General features: G+C 56.9%; 1 protein-coding gene across 1 annotated transcript in view; it reads right to left on the reverse strand.

The window, feature by feature from the left end:
- Positions 1-2,633: 2,633 nt before the first annotated feature.
- Positions 2,634-17,697, reverse strand: part of ARRDC1 (arrestin domain containing 1) — a 36,748-nt gene continuing 21,684 nt past the window's right edge. Inside the window, exons 3-8 of the mRNA XM_039561773.1 lie at positions 10,086-10,136; positions 9,811-9,965; positions 9,149-9,331; positions 8,664-8,840; positions 8,104-8,515; positions 2,634-7,204 (exon numbers count right to left, since the gene is read on the reverse strand). Of these exons, the coding sequence (XP_039417707.1) occupies positions 7,140-7,204; positions 8,104-8,515; positions 8,664-8,840; positions 9,149-9,331; positions 9,811-9,965; positions 10,086-10,136 (1,043 nt within the window). The 3' untranslated portion in view covers positions 2,634-7,139. The remainder of the gene's footprint in view (positions 7,205-8,103; positions 8,516-8,663; positions 8,841-9,148; positions 9,332-9,810; positions 9,966-10,085; positions 10,137-17,697) is intronic.

Consider the following 17,697-nt stretch of genomic DNA (forward strand, 5'->3'; position numbering starts at 1 on the left):
ATGGGCAGGTACTGCTGCACCAGCCTCCTGGACAGAGCAATCCGTGTTTCCCGGAGGGAAACAGGAGCCTCTGAGTGCTCTGAAGTCAATTTACACATTTACTATCCACTTTCTGGAGGACACACACCATCCCTTGGTCCTCAGGCCGCTCTCCTGCAGCCCCAGCTGTCACCTCGCTCCTCTGAGTGGCCAAATGGCCAGTTCTGTTCCAGCTCCTCCCGAGGGGCAGCTCCGATCTCTGCTCCTGGGCCAGGGACAGCACCCAGGGAGCGGCTGGAGCTGGGCCAGGGCAGGCTCAGGCTGAGAGCAGGGAAAGGTTCTTCCCCCAGAGGCTGCTGGGCACTGCCCAGGCTCCCCAGGGAATGGGCACGGCCCCGAGGCTGCCAGAGCTCCAGGAGCGTTTGGACAGCGCTGCCAGGGATGCCCAGGGTGGGGCTGTTGGGGGGTCTGTGCAATCGGGCTGGATGATCGCTGTGGGTCCCTCCCCACCGAGGATATTCTCACTTTGCTCTGCCGGAGTCTCTCACCCTGCAGCGCTCCGGGCCGGGGGCAGCGGCCATGGGGAGCCCTTGTCCGGTGCTGGGGCCAGGCCGGGGTTACCCCGCTCCCGCCCCACACCTTCAGCCCCTGGCCCCTCCTGGCACAGCTGTGCCAGCCCCGGGGCCGTCGCTGTCGCGATGCTCGGAGTGACACCGGGCAGTCCGTGCTGCTGGGGCGGCGGTGCCCCCGCTGCCCGCTCACACCGCGCTGACCCACCCCGGCTTTGGGACGAGCTGTGACAGCAAAGCGCCGCAGCTCTACCGGAGCATCCGCAGCGGGGCCAGCCCGGGCTGCGTGTCCCTCCCGGTCACCCCGGGCCGGTCCCCACGGGGACGCCCGGACCCCGCGGGTGCCGGGGAGCGGAGGCACTCGGGGGGTGTGAGGGACCCCGAGAGGCTCCCAAAGCCGCTCAGAGCCTCGGGCGAACCCCCAGGACACGGCGAGCGGCTCCGGGGCCGCTCCGGGCGCTGCCGGCCCGGGAGGGGAAGGAGGCGGCGGCCCCGGAGCGCGGCCCGGCAGCGGCAGCAGCGCCCGCCCGGCAGCGCCGCGGTCAAAATAAGAGTCCCCGGGCCTGGGGACCCGCCCCCCGCCCGCTCCACCCCCTCCGAGCAGCCTCTCCCTCCGTTTGGCAGCGGCAGCTAATTAATTAATTAATTAATTAATTAACCAACCCCCCAGAGAACCCCCTGCGCACCGGCAGGGCCGTGGCAGCGTCGCCGCGGAGCCCCCGGCGCGGCCCCTCCGGTGCCTCTCGCTCGGCGGGGACACAGAGGGGCCCTGGGGGTCCCATCGCTCCCGGGGGATGAGCTGAAGCTCGGAGGAGGGTGGTGGCAGGGTGGGTGTCCTTCCCCTGGGATTCCCCGGGGATGAGGCGACTGCTCCCCGCACAAAGAACCACCTCTGGAAACCTCTGCTCCAGCAAGGGCCGGTGTCAGCCTGGACATCCCCAAATCCCGCACTGGGGACACCCAGCATCGCCCCATCCCGCACTGGGGATGCTCCATGTGGGATGTTGGGAATTGCCTGCCTTCATCCCTGCCCCTGCAAACCAGACCCGGCACCCCGGGGTGGCACCGGGGCGGGGATGAGGGCGGTGGGTGAGGGCGGACGCGCATCGGGACGGGCTCTGGTGGCTCCTCTCCAGCATTTGCTGCAGCTCTTGTCTTTCCCAGATGGACACAGGGACGCGGCAGCCACTGGGACAAACCTCCCCAAGCCATCAGGGAAGGGAAAGGCTCCCAAAAGAAGCCGAAATACCCGGGAACACACAGAGCCTTTGCAGCCCATCACCATCGGCCACGGCTCTTGTCCACCTCAAGCCCATCCTGAGCGAAGGGCAGCGGGGCGAGGATGGGCTGCGCTGTGCCAGAACTCCCTGTTTTCCTGGAGCAGCTGCTGGGAGCCGGGACAGGGCTCGGGGCTCGGCTGGGCAGCCGGAGCCGCCTCGCAGCCTCTGCGCGGCCGCGCCGAGCTCCAGCCGGGCGGACATCGCCCTCTCCCGCCCCGAGCCGGGCGAGCGGAGCCGCAGCTCCACATCCTGGGATTCCTGGCAGCAGGAAGAGCACAGCCCCAGCGCCCCGGCGCTTCCTCCGGCCGCAGCCGCGTCCTTCCCGCGGCACCTGCCCACCAAGCTGCGTCGGGGGGGTTTTAGGCTGGAGATGAGGGAAAGGTTCTTCCCCCAGAGGGTGCTGGGCACTGCCCAGACTCCCCAGGGAATGGGCACGGCCCCGAGGCTGCCAGAGCTCCAGGAGCGTTTGGACAGCGCTGCCAGGGATGCCCAGGGTGGGGTTGTTGGGGGGTCTGTGCAGGGTTGGGCTGGATGATCGCTGTGGGTCCCTTCCAGCTCAGGATATTCCATGATTCTGTGATTCACCATGTGAGCGAGCAACAGTTCCTTCAGCCCACCATGGTCTTCCCACCCCAGCCACTCCTCTGCCTTCGCTTTAGCCTCCAGTCTAAACCACCTTCCAAGCTCCAGCTCCAGTGGGGATGCCTCCAGTGACAGCCCTGAACCACTTCTCACTCTCAGGTCTCAGCATCCAGACAGCTGAGGTATCATTTATGATCATCACATACCCCAAGCAAAACAGCCATGGTCTTAAAAAAGATCATCTTTATTTACATTTTTCCAGTTCTTTACATTTGGGGGGTTAAAACCCAGGACAAAAATACCCCCCAGAAGCCATGGTTAACATGGAAAACTGCGAGTTTACATTTCAAAACCCAGTTATAAATTGTACAGAAGTCTTAGGTTGTACAGAGCCATCACAAATTGTTGTATAAAACCCCAAAATCCGTAAAGAGAACCACAGGAATAAGGAATTACAGCCATGAGTAGTGGTACAAGAAAGGGCACAAGTTCTGAGGGTTTTACCTCACCAGTATCTCTTGGGGAGGAGGGATGGGTCATTCCTGTTGCAGATAGTTTGAAATATTTTAAAATATAGAATAAAACCCAAATGGAGCCTGGAACACCCTGTATCTCCTGTCTTGTGCTGGCTTAACAGGAAAACGTCCTAGCAGAAAATATCTATTTTTACAAAACTCCTGGAAGTTCAGTGGAAAGTTAAAAAAGAATCACTGTCCAAAAGAAAGAAGAGCCTTTGCATCCCCCGACTCCCCTTTCCCCATCCCCTGCAGGCAGCGGGACAGCAGATGCCAAAGTAGAGTTTAGTGGGACACAAACACTGAAAAAGCCAAAGATACAGAGGTGGGGCATGTGGAGAGCAGGAAAAGAACAAAACCATGAAGGACATAAAAGCAACAGAAATTAAAAAAAAAGAACTGATGGTATTTTTGGTTGTTTCCATTGAACACTTGAGTTTGGAAACAACTCGCAAGCTTCTCTCATGCCCCACTGCTCCCCCTCCCCATTTCAAACAAACTCAGCAACAATTGCTTCAAAAATCTGAGCCAGGAATTTGAATGAATCCCCAGGTGCTGAGGTTTTTTACCCAGAGCTGTGTTTGGAAAAATGGGTGCTTTTTCCCCCCTCTTTATTCCAGTGCTCAGCAAGAGGAGGCAGGGATGACCAAGGCCCTAAAGGAGCTCCCCAGGACTTCAAGGGGCTGTGGACAGAGGGCAGAGGGGTTGATCCTCTCTGGAGAGGGTGAGCAGACAAACTCCAATCCAAACCCAAATACTGGGTTTGTCCCACTGTGCTCATCCAAAGCCCTCATACACCCCAGGACCTGCTGACTGTGCCCTGGGGCCACCTCTGCAAGGGGGGCTCGAGGAGAGCTGGACTAACCCCTCCATCCTGCCCATTTCAGTCCTGGCCCATTTCAAAGGGCTCGATAAAACATCAGCAAGGCTCTTTGTGTCAGGCTTCACTTCCCTGCGCAGCCTGGGACAGGCAAGGCGGGGCAGGAGGGTTGGAAAACACTGATTGTCATTTGTTATGTCAATTCTCTTGCTCAGAGACAACCCCGGGGTGATGACCTGCTCACCCTGGCCAGAGCCACCTTGCAGGGCTGAGAGGGGCCCCTGCACAGCAGCTGTGCTGTGGAGCAGCCCTGGCATCCAAAAGGTTGAGGACCACCCTGAGGTGTAGCTCCAGCTCCTTCCTGCTCCCTCCACAGCAGCCGGTGGTGATGGACACTCCTCACTGGTCAGGAGCGTTCGCGTTTGCTCCTTGCTTTCCAACGGGGACTCCGTGTACAGGAGAGCTCCCAAGGACCAGTTTGTAGCAAATATAATTTGGGAGAGCAAGTTCAGGAGCACTGCAGAGACACAGGGCACAGCATGGGCTGGGTGAGGGCTCCCTCCTCCACAGCCTCCACCGTGGATGGGATGTGCCCAAAGCAAAGGTGAGACAAGGAGGACAGGACAGATGCTGGCTGGGAGTCTGGAAAAACAGCCCGGGGCTCTGGCCACAGCAAGCAAACAGCAATCCCATTTTCCAGCCAAGGAACGTGGGCTGGACACAGCAGCAGCAGCTCAGCTCCAGGGACGGAGAAGGAGCTGGGAAACCAGTCCTGGTCCCAGCTCCATCTGCCTCTCCCAGAGCCTGGCTGGGTCAGGAGCCTGCAGCCCAGCCCAGAAGCTCCAGAAGCATTGACACTTTATAGGAATTTTTCCAGAGGTGTGGAAGGGATTTGGGTTGAAGGATATGCACAGCCAGCAGCAAGGAAGGCCACGGGAGCTGCAGGCAGGCTGAGCCAGGCCAGACAGGTTCGGCCAAGTGGGAGGAAGAGGAAGAGCACTGGGAAGAGCTGTACCTGCCTTTGATCCATTGTGGATCAAGAATGCTGCTCATGGCAGGCAAAGGAGAGTGAAATCATGGAAGCCGGGCAGAGGCATAAGCTGAGCAGAGAATGAAGAAGGATCTTTGTGTCCAGGACACAGATCACAGCCTGCAGTGACAGCATTTAGGGAACACCTGCATGCCTCAGACATGGGATCAGCAAAGAGGGGGTGTGGGGAGGAGCCTTCTTCCACTTTCAATAAATTTATTCCTTTAGGAGAGGGCTCGGCCTGCTGGTCTCGAGCCCTTCCAGCCAGACCTTGGCTGTGCCATCTCCATCCTCCTAAAGGCAGAGTCTGCTCTCCTCTTCCTCCCCACCAGCAGTGAGCACTGCCCAAGACTCCTGGGCCACTCGGACAAATCCTGGCTTCAGGACACAGAGCCTGGGGAGCAGCAGTGCAGAGGCTGCTCTCTCCAGAGCCAAGCCCACGTGATGCCAAATTCCCTCCAGCCATGTGGAATTTTGAGCCTGGCACTGTGGTCAGCCCACACTGTGTTTGTTTTCCCCGAGCTGCCTTGGCAGAGGTCACCACCCTTCCTGGTGAGAGCAAAAAAACCTCACTTCATTTTGTAAGAAATCAGCAAGGTGCATTCCTGGATTTGGCATGAACAGGCACATGGATCAGCATCAGAAATGGATGAAAAGCACAGCATTTCTCTTAGAATAATTTATTAAATACAGTATTAAAATTTGTATTTCTGAATTCAATCATTAAAAACAAAACTTCATCTATATATATATATATATTTATATATATTCAGGGACAATGACAATCACTCTATCAGCGTGGTTGTGCCAGCACTGCTCAGAACAGCACCTTTGCTACGTTACCCTTAAAGCAGTTCGATGCTTAAAAAAAAAATAAAACAAAATAAAAAAGCATTTGCAAAGAAAGAGTGCAAAGCAGGGCCTGTCCCAGCTGCCTGAGGGGTGTGCAGAGGTGGCTGAGCAAGGAGCAGCAGCTGGAAATGCTCCTAAAGGTCTGTCAGATATTGCTTGCCCAGCCTGAGGCCATGTGAGGACCAACTCTGAGGTGCCGGAGGTCTGGCGGCCACAACTCCAGCCTGGCTGGGCACCTGTGGCTCTGAAGGATGTGACTTGTGGTTTCCTCAGCTCGGGTAGTCAGTGCTAAACAAGCTAAACAAGGTGGTGGGGGGGTGGGGGAAAGCACAAAAGAAAAATTGCAAGAAACCCCAGCTTGTTGCCCTGACTGCCGGGTGCAGCGGAGGCTGCGGGCGAGGCACAGCAGTTCCCACGCGGTTTGTGTTCATTGTCACATTCTGCTGAGGCTCAGGGGACACACAGTGCCACCACACACCCTCGTGCACTGCCTTGGCAGGGAGAGCCACTCCTGGGGACAGCCCAGGCTGAGCCCCGCAGAGGGTGGGCCCAGAGGGAAGGGATGCCACGGGCCGGGCCCCTGGGCAGACTCAGAGGTAGCATCAGACAGACTTTTGTGATTGATGGTCACGTAACTCTGGCCTGGGAGGAGAGGGCACCCTGCAGGGGCGGGAGGTGGGACATGGGATGGGGTCCCCCCGCTCGCAGAGTGACCAGTGCTGTTGTCCTGTGTGCCAGGGCCCAGCAGCGAGCGAGGATGGGCTGTGTCCCACAGGGCTCTGTGGAGAAAAGCCACCCGTGGTGGAAAAGGGCACCCCATGGAACACCAGGCTCCCCCCACAGTTCATCAGGGCTTATCAGCAAGTGCCCCCATGAACCCCCCCCTGCCCATGGCCACTCACACTGCCAGTCACTCCCCCACAGCTCAGGTACAGCGAGGGCTTGTGCTTTTGGCTTTTTAAAAGTCCCTGACCTTCCGAACCTGCTTACTCCAAGAAACCTCCTGCTACCCTTAGGACCTCTGAGGACAAGGAGGAAGGGCTGTCAAAACCACTTGTGGAGAGCACATGGGCCCTGAAAGAGGAGAGAAAGTCCACACAGCCCAGCCTTCCCCTACAGTGGAGCTGTGCCAAGTCAGGAGTGTTTCAGATAAGGCATCGCAGGTGCTTTGATAGTAAAGCAGTTAGTGTTGACTACAGTACTGGAACAGGCTGCTGCCCAGGGCACCCCGGCGGCAAACCCAGCTCTCCAGCACTTGGTGCAGCAGCAGGAGGCAGTTCGGTTTCCCAGACCTCTCCTACACGCATGCAGGCTGCTCTGGCCGCTCTTTTTGGTTTTTTACCCCCCTCCCTAGAAAGAGACTTAAAAAGCCCAGGCTGGGATGTGGCAGCTCCCCCCCCAAAGCAGCCAGAGAGACAAGAAGACACCTTGTGCTGTACCAGACTTTGCCACAGGCGGGTGCCCCGTGGTACCAGGGTGGGCAGCGCCGGCGGGGCTCAGAGCAGGGGAGGGCTAATTGCCATTGCTGATGCTGGAGTTGGCACTGCTGCAGCTCTGCTCGTAGGACGGAGGTGCCTCTGCGGAGGAAAGGAAGAATGAGAGAGGTTATGGTGTGTGTTTGGGAGGTTCCCTTCACCCCAGTCTGTGTAACCCAGGGCAGAGTTAAGCAATCCACCAACACACACTCCCTGCCAGGGCCCCACAGCCTGCCCTGCTGAGGTACATGGGGTTTGTAGGATTTGAGTCAGCCAGTCCCATCCCTGCCCTGATGCACACAGAGATTAAAATCACCACCTCACAGTCCTGTTCTGTTCCTCCCTTTCCTTCCCAAGCATCCTCCTGTCCTCCAGCAGCTCCAGATCACCCATGCTCCATGTGCCCCAACCCAGGGCTGAAGTGACACATGGAGTGTCCCGTTACCCCAGTGCAAACAGAGGGGTTGATTTGGGTAGGACTGTGCTAAGAGACACTGCTGGCCCTGCCAGCCCAGCACAGCTCCAGGAACCCAGCACAGCTCCACAGGACTCTGGCACGCTGGGATTTCCCTGAGCTGTTCCACCCCGGACACTTCCTCAGCTCCCACCCCCACAGCTTCAGACCAGCTGCAGGCCCACTCCAAGTCAGACAGAAGATTTCAGTGACATCATTTTCCTGGCTCTGTTCCCACCAGCCTCACCACAAGCCAAGAAGTTTTTCTATCAGTGGGAGGCTGAAAGCTCATTTAAGAGCAGGGAGATCCTCTCATGAGGAGCCCAGGGCAGGCATGGGCGTGGATATGGGAAGGACAGCTGGCTTTTACAGCTGGAAGAGGGGACTCCTCCAGAGGATAAAGCAGGCAGAGAGATGTCACAATCCCCTCTGACAGTAGCCTCCAGCAGACTGACTGAATCCCCAGATTCCCAACAGTTCACAGCTAGCACAGTCTGGTGGTAGGAGCCATTTCCCCCCAGTCCCAGATCCCAGGAGCGCTGCTCACCGTAGGGGTATCCCCACGTGCTGTACTCCGGGGGCAGGATGAGCGAGCTGGCTGTGGGGACAGGCACCACGTTCCCCTCGGCGTAGTAGGGGACAGTGGCTCCCGTGGACAGGCAGAGCGTGGGGTGGTTTGGGGAGCCCGTCTGCTCCGAGTCCGCCCGTATCTCCTGGAAGCTCAGTCCTGGGGCGTAGCTAAAGGGCTGCTGCTGGGAATGGCTTTTGGTGGGGATGGAGACATTGTCCATGGGGTGATAGCCACTGGCAGCCTCCTCTTCCTCCGGGGGGGCACTGGGGACCACCACAGATGGGATGTGCTGGATGGAGCGGGAGGGGCTCAGCGGGACTCTGTTCACAGCAATGTTACCAATGTAGATGGGGAGAGTGACAGAAACCTCTGGGGACTTGAGGGAAACCTGGAAGAGAAGGGAAAACAGTGGCATCCTCGTTATACATGGCAGTGGGAAGGTTCACCTGGTGTCAGGACCACCCACACCACACAGCTCAGCCTGGGAGGGGGCACAGAGCTGCAGCCCAGCCCAGGGATACTGTGGATAAACTCACCTGGATGTAGTAGTCGATGTGGATGAGGCTGCAGCCCTGCAGAATGGACTGGGGCAGTGCTGGAACCAGGATCTGCTCCTTCCATTCTGCATGTTTCCAGGCTTTCACCCCGGAGCCTTCCACCTCGGCGATGGTCCTCAGGTCATAAATCCAGCGCTTGGATTTATAGGCCACTTTCTGCACAGGCAGGAGGAAACACAGCTTGCACAGAGGCTGCAGGTGGTCTCCTGTCTCCCAAATGTAAGTCAGGACACAAACCCACCCAACTGCTTTGTCAAATAGGCACAAGCACAAACCCAAGGAATACCCATTGTTGTGAAAGACTGAGCAGGGATAAGCAAGACAAGTTCTACCTTTTCTGTCCCCAGGAATGTACAGAGAAACAGAGCTGGAGATTTGGCCTCCTCGCTGACCCCAGTTTCACAGAGGCCTCCATGGGGTGGAGCACCAGCACAAGCCAGAGAATGGCCCCACTGGACACTGACCTGGAGCAGACTGGCCACCACAGCGCCGGTGTCCCGGCCAGACTTGTTCTCTATGTCCGTGCGGAGCTGGATGGCCTGGCCCACGATGTAGCCCTTCAGATCCGACGTGGCCGTCAGGATGATGTTGCCACTTTTCACAAGCTTGTAGTTGAACTTCTTGGTGATGGACATAGTGTTGGGCTGCTGCAGGACGGCACAGACAGAGGTGTTGGCTCAAGAGAGTCAGAGAGCCTCTGGGAAAACACTCAAGAGATTCAAAACAAGCAAGCAGAAATATTTGCATCTAAGAGGATGCAAAGAATCAGAAACATGGCAACACCATAAACAACAGGTCTCACTTCCCCAGCCCCACTGTTCTCCTGTCCTATTAGTTGCGTCCCCCTCCAAAGCAGGTTCCCCAAACCCAGGTCTCTCCAAGCACCTGAAGCTGTTGGCTTGCATGCGCGAAAATTCAGAGAAACCTTTCAAAGCAACACACACAAGAGTCAGAAATCACCTGGAGCAGGTACTGACAGCAAGGCAGGAGAGATGAGGACTATGCTCTTGCATAGTCACAGCATGCAGTCAGAGCTGTCCAGCCACACAGTGACTCCTCAGACAGCAGGACAAGGACAAGTGCTGAAGTGTTGGCATTTCCCAGCCAAGCCCCTCCTCGTTCTTACCTCGATGTCAGGGATGTCGTTCAGGTTGAGAGGGCAGAGAACGTAGAAGATCTTGTTGCATTTGTAGTCCTTGGAGAAGCGAGGTGTGTCTATCACAGCTTTCACCTGATGCAGGACCTTGCCAAAAGGGCCTTCAAATGATGTAGGAGCAGAAGCTGGAGTCGAGAGAGAAAGAAAAGATCATAAGGCTGAGTCAGGCCAGTTTCTGAACTGGAAGGATATGCAAAAGCCAAGGCTTCCAGGGAAGGGCCTTCAGCCACATTTCTGCATCTTACCTGGCAGCAGGAACTGGAAGGGAAAGTTGTGCTCTCCAGCCGTCAGGACCCCTGTGGAAACAAGAGTGAAGGGTAAGTGAGACAGGCTGAGAGGCTGCTCCTTGGAATGTGTGATCTTGTGGGAGAGAGGCCACCACCCAGGGAATCACACGCAGCCTGTTCAGCTGCCTACAGCCACCAGACAGCTCCAGATCCGATGGGCAGTGCTTGAGCCACCAGGAGCACCTGCTGCCACCCACCCCTCCTTGGGACAGGAGAGGTTCTGCATTAAGATATCCTGTAAATAAAGTGGTTTGGGGCAGGGTCCAAGGGATCCCAGTGCCACAGCAAGTGGTCATCCCAGGCTGTCCACACAGGGGTCAGCAGGGCCACTGTGGGTTTATTTTTCCTCAAGTCTTCTCCCTGTCAGGCAGTCAGGGGGAATGTGAGAGATCACAGGCACAGTCTGAGGGTGGTAGGGAGTTCTGGTGGCCATCCAGCTACACGCCAAGCCCCTCACAGAGGCACAGGGTTCAGGAGCTGGAACCAGAGGTCCACCCACCCCTGGTCCCAAGAAGGGACCTGCGATACCTCAGCCCAGCTTCTGAGACAACAGGAGAGCAGAAAAATATTGCCACAACATCAAAACCTCAGCACTTGTTTTTTTCAACCATTGCTCTGGAATGGCCTCGAGGGCACAGGGCAGAGCCAAGATCCAGCTCATGGCTAAAACAACAGATTCCAACTCCTCAACTCCATCCACCCTCCAGCACTCCCAGATCCCAGATTCCCTCCAGGGTAGTGTCACAGCTGAACTGGACCCACAGTGTGATCCAGTAACACCAGGCAGCTCCCAAAGTTGCCTTCAGCAAGAAAACCTTTGAGGTTTATCCACATTTGTCAAATCCACATACATACAAGAGGTTTTGTCAGAGCTGAGAGGAGACCTGGATACCCAGTAAATTGAGCTGTGTTTGTTCTGCTTTGTAGGATCATTGCTGGAGGTACCAAAACCCCAGATCTGGCTGGTGCTTTTGTTGTTGCAAGACAGGAGGAGGCAGCTTGCTGGTTAGCAGTGCTGGCTCTGCAGAGCTGACAGTAATCGAGTCCTGTCGTCAGGGGATTAAGTGGATTACATGGAAGGGGGAGGTGGGGAAGAGAGGAGTAAATCCCCCCCACTGACACCGCAGCCCAGGCAGGACTTGGTGCATCATTCATGCTATGAAAAGCTGGATCTCTGCCTCTCTGCTCGTTCAGCCGCTCCATGGGGACGAGGGACACCCCAGTGAGTGCGTCCCGCCCGCAGGGACAGCGGGATAAATAATCCAAGACGCGCCTCATCACGGATCTCTGCAAAGGCTCGTCGGGACAACATCAGAGATGTCTATTTATACACTTTGTCCTCACAGAGAGGAACAAGATTTGCTCATCGCCATCACCTCCCTGCTGATTCCCCTCCCGTCCTCCAAACAAACCTGAATTATGTAGGCTAAAATGCAGCACCCGGCGCTGTCACCAGGTGGAGGCACCAAGCCAGGCTCTGCCCTCGCTGCCAGGCCTGATGCTCCAGATCTGGGCAGGCTCAGAGGCAGGTGTGGAACAGCCTCTCCTGTTCCCTCCTGGGCAGCCTGGCTCAGCAAAGGTGCCAGGTGAGATGCAGCTGGTGCCTTGGCTGGTTGCTTCCAGGATAAGCCTGGTTAATGTGAATGACTAGATGAACCCAGCCCTTGTTTGGTGCCCTGAGGGTTTCTGTCTTCTAATGGGCACCATTCAACATTGATCTTACACCCATTATCTCTACTTCCAGAAAGCAAATGGGTTACTGGAATACATCAGCTGTCCCGGGCATTGCAGTACAGGGACTTTCTCCACCTGAAAAGGAGTGGGAGTGAGTCCTGCTCCTGCCCTGCAGAAGGGAGGGAGGTGGCAGTTCCAGAGGGGAGCGGTCACCGAGTTTCCACCAAGAGAATTCCCAGCTGTGTGACCTGCAGAGCTCCAAATGAAGGTGCAGGCAGTGATTCCAGGTCTCCTGCTAGGAGCATGAAACTTCACAGCCTTTCCAGGACCCTTAGGATGAGCCCACAGACCCAAGTAAAAGCCCCTATTCTACATTACAGGCAGCACCATCCAACAAGCCATTTCTGTCCAACTCCTGCCCAGCTCAGGTGCACCAACAGGAAGTTGGGCTAGAAGTGAGCCTGTGAGCACTTTCACAGTTTTTAACTCACACAGCATCACTGAGCAAGGCCATGAACTCTCCCAGGAACACGCGTGGGCAGCATCACCCATGGAGGATGTGGTTTGGCTGTCAGAGCCACCATGCGACTCGCTGGCACTGAGGCAGTTTCTGCACAGGTAGCCCAAGCTCTGAGTAGGTCACCAGATGGGAACTGCCCACAGGTCAGCCCAGACCACCCTGATGGTCCTGACCAAACCCAAGTGCCCACTGACCTGTTGGGTGTGACCCACTGAACAGCCTGCAAATCCCCAGATCACAGCAGGGGAGATGCAGCATCAGGCAGCGTGTCCAGAGCCATTCCACAGCTGCATCTGCTGTGCAATCCCAACATCCCAGCAGCAAGGGGAACACATGGCCCATGGAAAGCCACTCATCACCCCTGTCATTCCAGCCCAGAGAGCTTGAAGCAACAATCCAGGACGTTTAATGTGCTAATTTCATCTACAAGTGGACTTTGCAGCAGAGACAGCTGTTGGCAGCAGGCAGAGGTGAGCTGATTTCCAGCCATGGTGGGACCCATGGCCATCCCAACACTTGGGAAGAGCTGCCTTTTCCATGCTGCTCCAGAACCAGAGGCTTTGCCAAAGCACCCCCAAGCCTGGGCAGGGCACAGCAGGTCAGCAGGAGTTCAGCACTGCTCGAGGGGGGCATTGAGACCCCTCCAACAGGGGCAGGTCACAAACAACTGTGAGGGGACAGGGCTGTGCCAGCCACCGCAGCCACGCTGAGCCAGCACCTCCCCATTCCCAGAAGCCGGAACAAAGGCCACAGTGTCCTCGGCTGCAAAAAAGCTTTTCCTGAAGTTTATGTGCAGCTAAAAATACCTTGAGAAAGTCATTAGGCAGCAGAGGCAGCTGGCCTAGCAGGGCTCTGCTGTGGGGCCATACCTGCAGCAGCCTTTCCCCCTGGTAGGAGTCAAGCCAGCAGAGACTGGCCGCCCCCGCACAGCCTTGGGAAACTTCCTCCCGAAAAATTCCTGAAGGGAAAGAAGCTGCTGCCCCAGATAGCCTAGAAAAAAACCCAAGTCCAGACAGCAGGAGCAGCAACAACACACTAACAGTGCAGAAGAACCTTGGAGATTTCCCTGAATCCAGTGGAAAGCTGTCTGGTCTCTCCCATTCATGGCTCAGCTGCTCCCCTCCGTTCCACACAGGCACTGGGGTTGTTCACTTGTACCACTGGATGTGGAGGACTCCCGGAATATTTCATTTACAGAAAAGAAATGCCTCGATCCAGAGGGCTGATGCCAAGTCTTCTGGCTCCCCTGGTGATGCTGGGTTGCCATCCAGAGAGACCTTGCCAGGCTGAAGGGGCTGGGCCTGTGAGAATCTCGGGAAATTTGACAAGGCCAAGTGCAAGGTCCTGCAGCTGGGTCAGGGCAAACCCAAGCAAAAACACAGGCTGGGCAGAGAACGGATAGAGAAAAGCCCTGAGGAGAAGGACTTGGGAATGTTGGTGGATGAGAAGCTCAGTGTGCCCCCGTTGTGTGTGCTGACCCCAGGCACCCCCTGCGTGCTGGGCTGAGCCCCCAGTGTGGGCAGCAGGAAAGGGGGGGATTCAGTCCATCAGCTCTGCTCAGGTGAGACCCCACCTGCAGAGCTGCCTCCAGCCTTGGGGCCCAGCACAGGAAGGACCTGGAGCTGCCGGAGAGAGTCCAGAGGAGGCCATGAAGACGCTCCAAGGCTGGAGCCCCTCTTCTCAGAAACCAGGCTGGGACAGCTGGAGGTGTTCACCTGGAGAAGAGAAGGTTCCAGGGACACCTCAGAGCCCCTTCCAGTGCCTAAAGGGGCTCCAGGAGAGCTGGAGAGGGACTGGGGACAAGAGCATGTAGTGCCAGGACAAGGGGGATATCGGGAAGGAATTGTTCCCTGGGAGGGTGGGCAGGCCCTGGCACAGGGTGCCCAGAGCAGCTGGGGCTGCCCCTGGATCCCTGGAAGTGTCCAAGACCAGGTTGGACAGGGCTTGGAGCAGCCTGGGACAGTGGAAGGTGTCCCTGCCCATGGCAGGAGTGGAACTGGGTGATCTTTAAGGTCTCTTCCCACGCAAACAAAGGTTTCCCTGCACTCACTGCAAACCAGAGCACTGCTGCACCACTGCAAGGGAAAACTGACACCATCACACCCGTTGGGGGTGAAATGACCACAGGTCTGTATTTACACTCTTAAACAAATGATCCAAGTCGAGTTTACTCCACCACAGCTGCTGGAAGTGTCTGGGCTCTGGTCCGAGCAGTGCAGCATGCCCGGCTGGTGCTGCCAGGCCCCCACCCAGGCGGAGTTGGCAGCCAGAGAAATCACCAACCCTTCAAAGCCATCATCCCTCCAGAGCGAGGGGAAGCTCCCTGCCCACACCCTGCCCTGCCTGCAGCTGGCCAAGGGCTGGGAAAGGTCCTCCAGCAGCCTCTGCCCAGCACAAGAGCAGGGCTGGGCTGGGGCTCAGGAGGATCCAACCCCACAGGAACAAGGACACAGCCCTGCTTGCCGTGTCCCACCCACCTTCCCAGGGCTGTCTGGCAGCTTTCTGTGCAAACAGCCCAGTCTGACAGCACCGGCGGGGCCAGATCTGCCTGGGCTGCACGTTCCAACCAGTGCCACTGCAGGGACACCTGCCAAACCCTCCTCCCACGCTGGCTGCCCCAGCCCCAGAGCCTCCGTCTGGAAGTACCAGGCAGTCACAGCCACCTCTCCACAAGGGTCACGGCCACCATAACAAAGCCAGGACCTCCAGGATGGCAGAAGGGAGTTGGGAGGTGCCTTGGTCGCTCCTGCACAGACACGGCAGACTCGGATGAGCCTTCATTCCTCTCCTATGAGGGTTTGCCCTGCGGTGTGCTGGGACAGCCAGCCCAGACGTGTGACACACAGCAGGCTGCAGGCCAGGAACCACGGCGTGTGGCACAGCACACACCTCTGCCTCACCAAGCTTCACTCACAGCTACGCAGGGCAAAAGAGGTGAATATTCTGTGTGTCACTCCCTCCATCCCCCAAAGAGGAGGATGGTATCAGCTCTGTAGCCACCACTAGGAGCCTGGAAGGTGTCCCTGCACCCCAGGCACAGGAGACAGGGAGTGGCTGAAATGGGGCTCCTGCCCCAACCCCCGTCCCTCCCCACCAGTCCCTCCCCAGCTCTGCTCCCTCCTGCTGCACACACGGATGCTAGAATGGGAACAGGCTGCACCTTTGGAGTACACAGATTTTTTGGTTCTTCTAGTAGAGGAACAGCAGGCCAGACCATATGGCAATTTCTCCCTGGCTACTTAACGAGTGATGCATTAACTGTGTTGGCCAATTCAAGGAGTATAGAAAGGTACCTAGTGCCTGCTGGTCCCTGTGCCATCACTTGTAGCAATATGGTCTTTCTTCCTGCTGCCTAAAATCGGCCCTGGGGAAGGCGAGCTCCTCCAAAGGTGCTGAGTTAGACTGATTCTGGTGTTGCTGATGCATGGCTTGAGTACTCTCCTCTCAAGGCTCTCCAGGCAGAGAGCAGGGAAGCAGCAGGTTCATGTTTTCCACTTCGGGGTGGAGAAATGAGCAGCCCTAGCTCTGCACTGTGCCACAGGACCCCAAGTGCCCAGCCACAGGCAGAGATGTCACTCTCACTGCAGTCCCAGCAGCCAGCACCCCGCTTACTCCTGTCCTCCCCTCTCTCCTCATCCACTTCTGCTGCCAGAAAACTGAATATTAGATGTAAGCAGGAGGCCAGAGCTCCTTAGCTCTCAGGAGGCTCTATCAGAGCTGTCAGAAGGGACCATTAAGTCTGTGCCAGGGCACTTGAGGTGATGCTGAGCCATTGCAGCTTTAGCACAGGACTCAACTCGGCCTCCGATGAATGAAGTTAATACAGGGGATTACAAACTGCAACAAAGGAGGGGAAATGCACACATTTGCTCGTGCCATCAGCAGGCACAGGTGCCACAGAGGGAGCAGCCAAGAGCCAGAAGAGCAACCTGCCAGCAAGCACAGCCAAAGCTGCTGGGAAAACCTCAGTGTTCAGCTCCAACAAGAGCTCTCCTGCTCTGTGTGGCAGCGATGGAGCACAGCCCCAGCAGGCTCCACGCTCCCTTTCAAGGCAGCAACTCGCTCACTCCAGCTCTGCAAACGCACAACACACCGCAGGAACAGCCTCCAGCACTCCAACACAGGTAATGCTGCTGAGATAAACCTTTCTGTAACACAGGAGGTGCAGCAGAGTGCCCAGCACTGAGGCGAGAGCTCCACTGCTCATAAACCTCTGTGTCAGCAGTTTCCAGAGACATTCTCAATGAATTAGCAGGATCTGGCAGTATGGCAACGCTGCAAAAAACCCCAGAGGATTAACTGGTCTACTGAGGCAAGAAATTGGGAAGTGCTGAGGAAGCGGCTGTGGCCCAAGGCAACTGCAGATCCTTCGGTGAGGTTTTCCTGGGCTGAACCTGCAGCTACTGCTCCTGAACCTGGCAGCACAGTGTGGCCAGGAGCTGGCACCAGCACACCCTTAATGGCTCACTGCTGCCCATGGACACCCTCCTGCTCTCACCTGGGCAGGGGCTGTCCAGGAGCATCACCTGCTGCTCTGAGACCTCCTGCTCGCACAGAACAAGCTGCACAAGTCTCACATTGCTGCTTAGTCAGGTCACCAAGATTTTTAAATTCAGCTGGGAGCCAAGATTGTTACCCTGTGCCAACTGCTGGCCATGAAGGTGTTGTGCCAGGCCGACAGAGAACCACCCCAGGGAAGAGGTGATGCACAGCTGCCCCTTTTCAGCTCTTTGTGCAAGAAATTTGCCAGCAGAGGAAGCATGTGGAGCTGCCAGGAAATCCCTGCAGCGCCTTCAAGCTAACTAACAAGCTGCCAAAAGAAAGGTCAGCTGGAAATTACATCCAGCTCCCTGCACAAGTTCAACTCAGGTACAAGGAGGGAATGAAAAAACCAGAAGTCTACCTTTGCATGCACAACCCTTCCACAGGGCAAGAGCTGTGCATGCAGCTGGAGATGCAGGGAAGGGACAGCCCCATGGGGGTACAGGCACAGGATGGACCTGCTCCTCTCTGGCTGAACAAGGGCAGAGCCACAGCAGGGAGGGGGAGAGGAGCAGGAGGCTCCACAGAGCTGAATCACTCCATTATATTGGATCAAGAGAAGCATCTCTGTGCCCGAGAGCAGTGGGTACAAGCGGTGCCATTCTGTGCTCGCTGCCACTTGATCCCCTGCACTGCTGGCACCTACAGAAACCCAGCAGCCCCCACCCCTCTCGCAAGGAAAAACCAACACCAGCAAGCAATCAAAGTCCAAGTGGGAAAAGTAAATACCCTCTTAGCCTGCCCTCCAGGAGGCAAACAATGAGCCCCGCTGGGAGCCCTCAGTGGGCTGAGTGACCTCTGTAGCACAGCAGCCTCTCCAGCAAACAGAGCAGC

This window comes from Corvus cornix, chromosome 17 (assembly GCF_000738735.6).
Source record: "Corvus cornix cornix isolate S_Up_H32 chromosome 17, ASM73873v5, whole genome shotgun sequence".
NCBI lineage: Eukaryota > Metazoa > Chordata > Aves > Passeriformes > Corvidae > Corvus > Corvus cornix.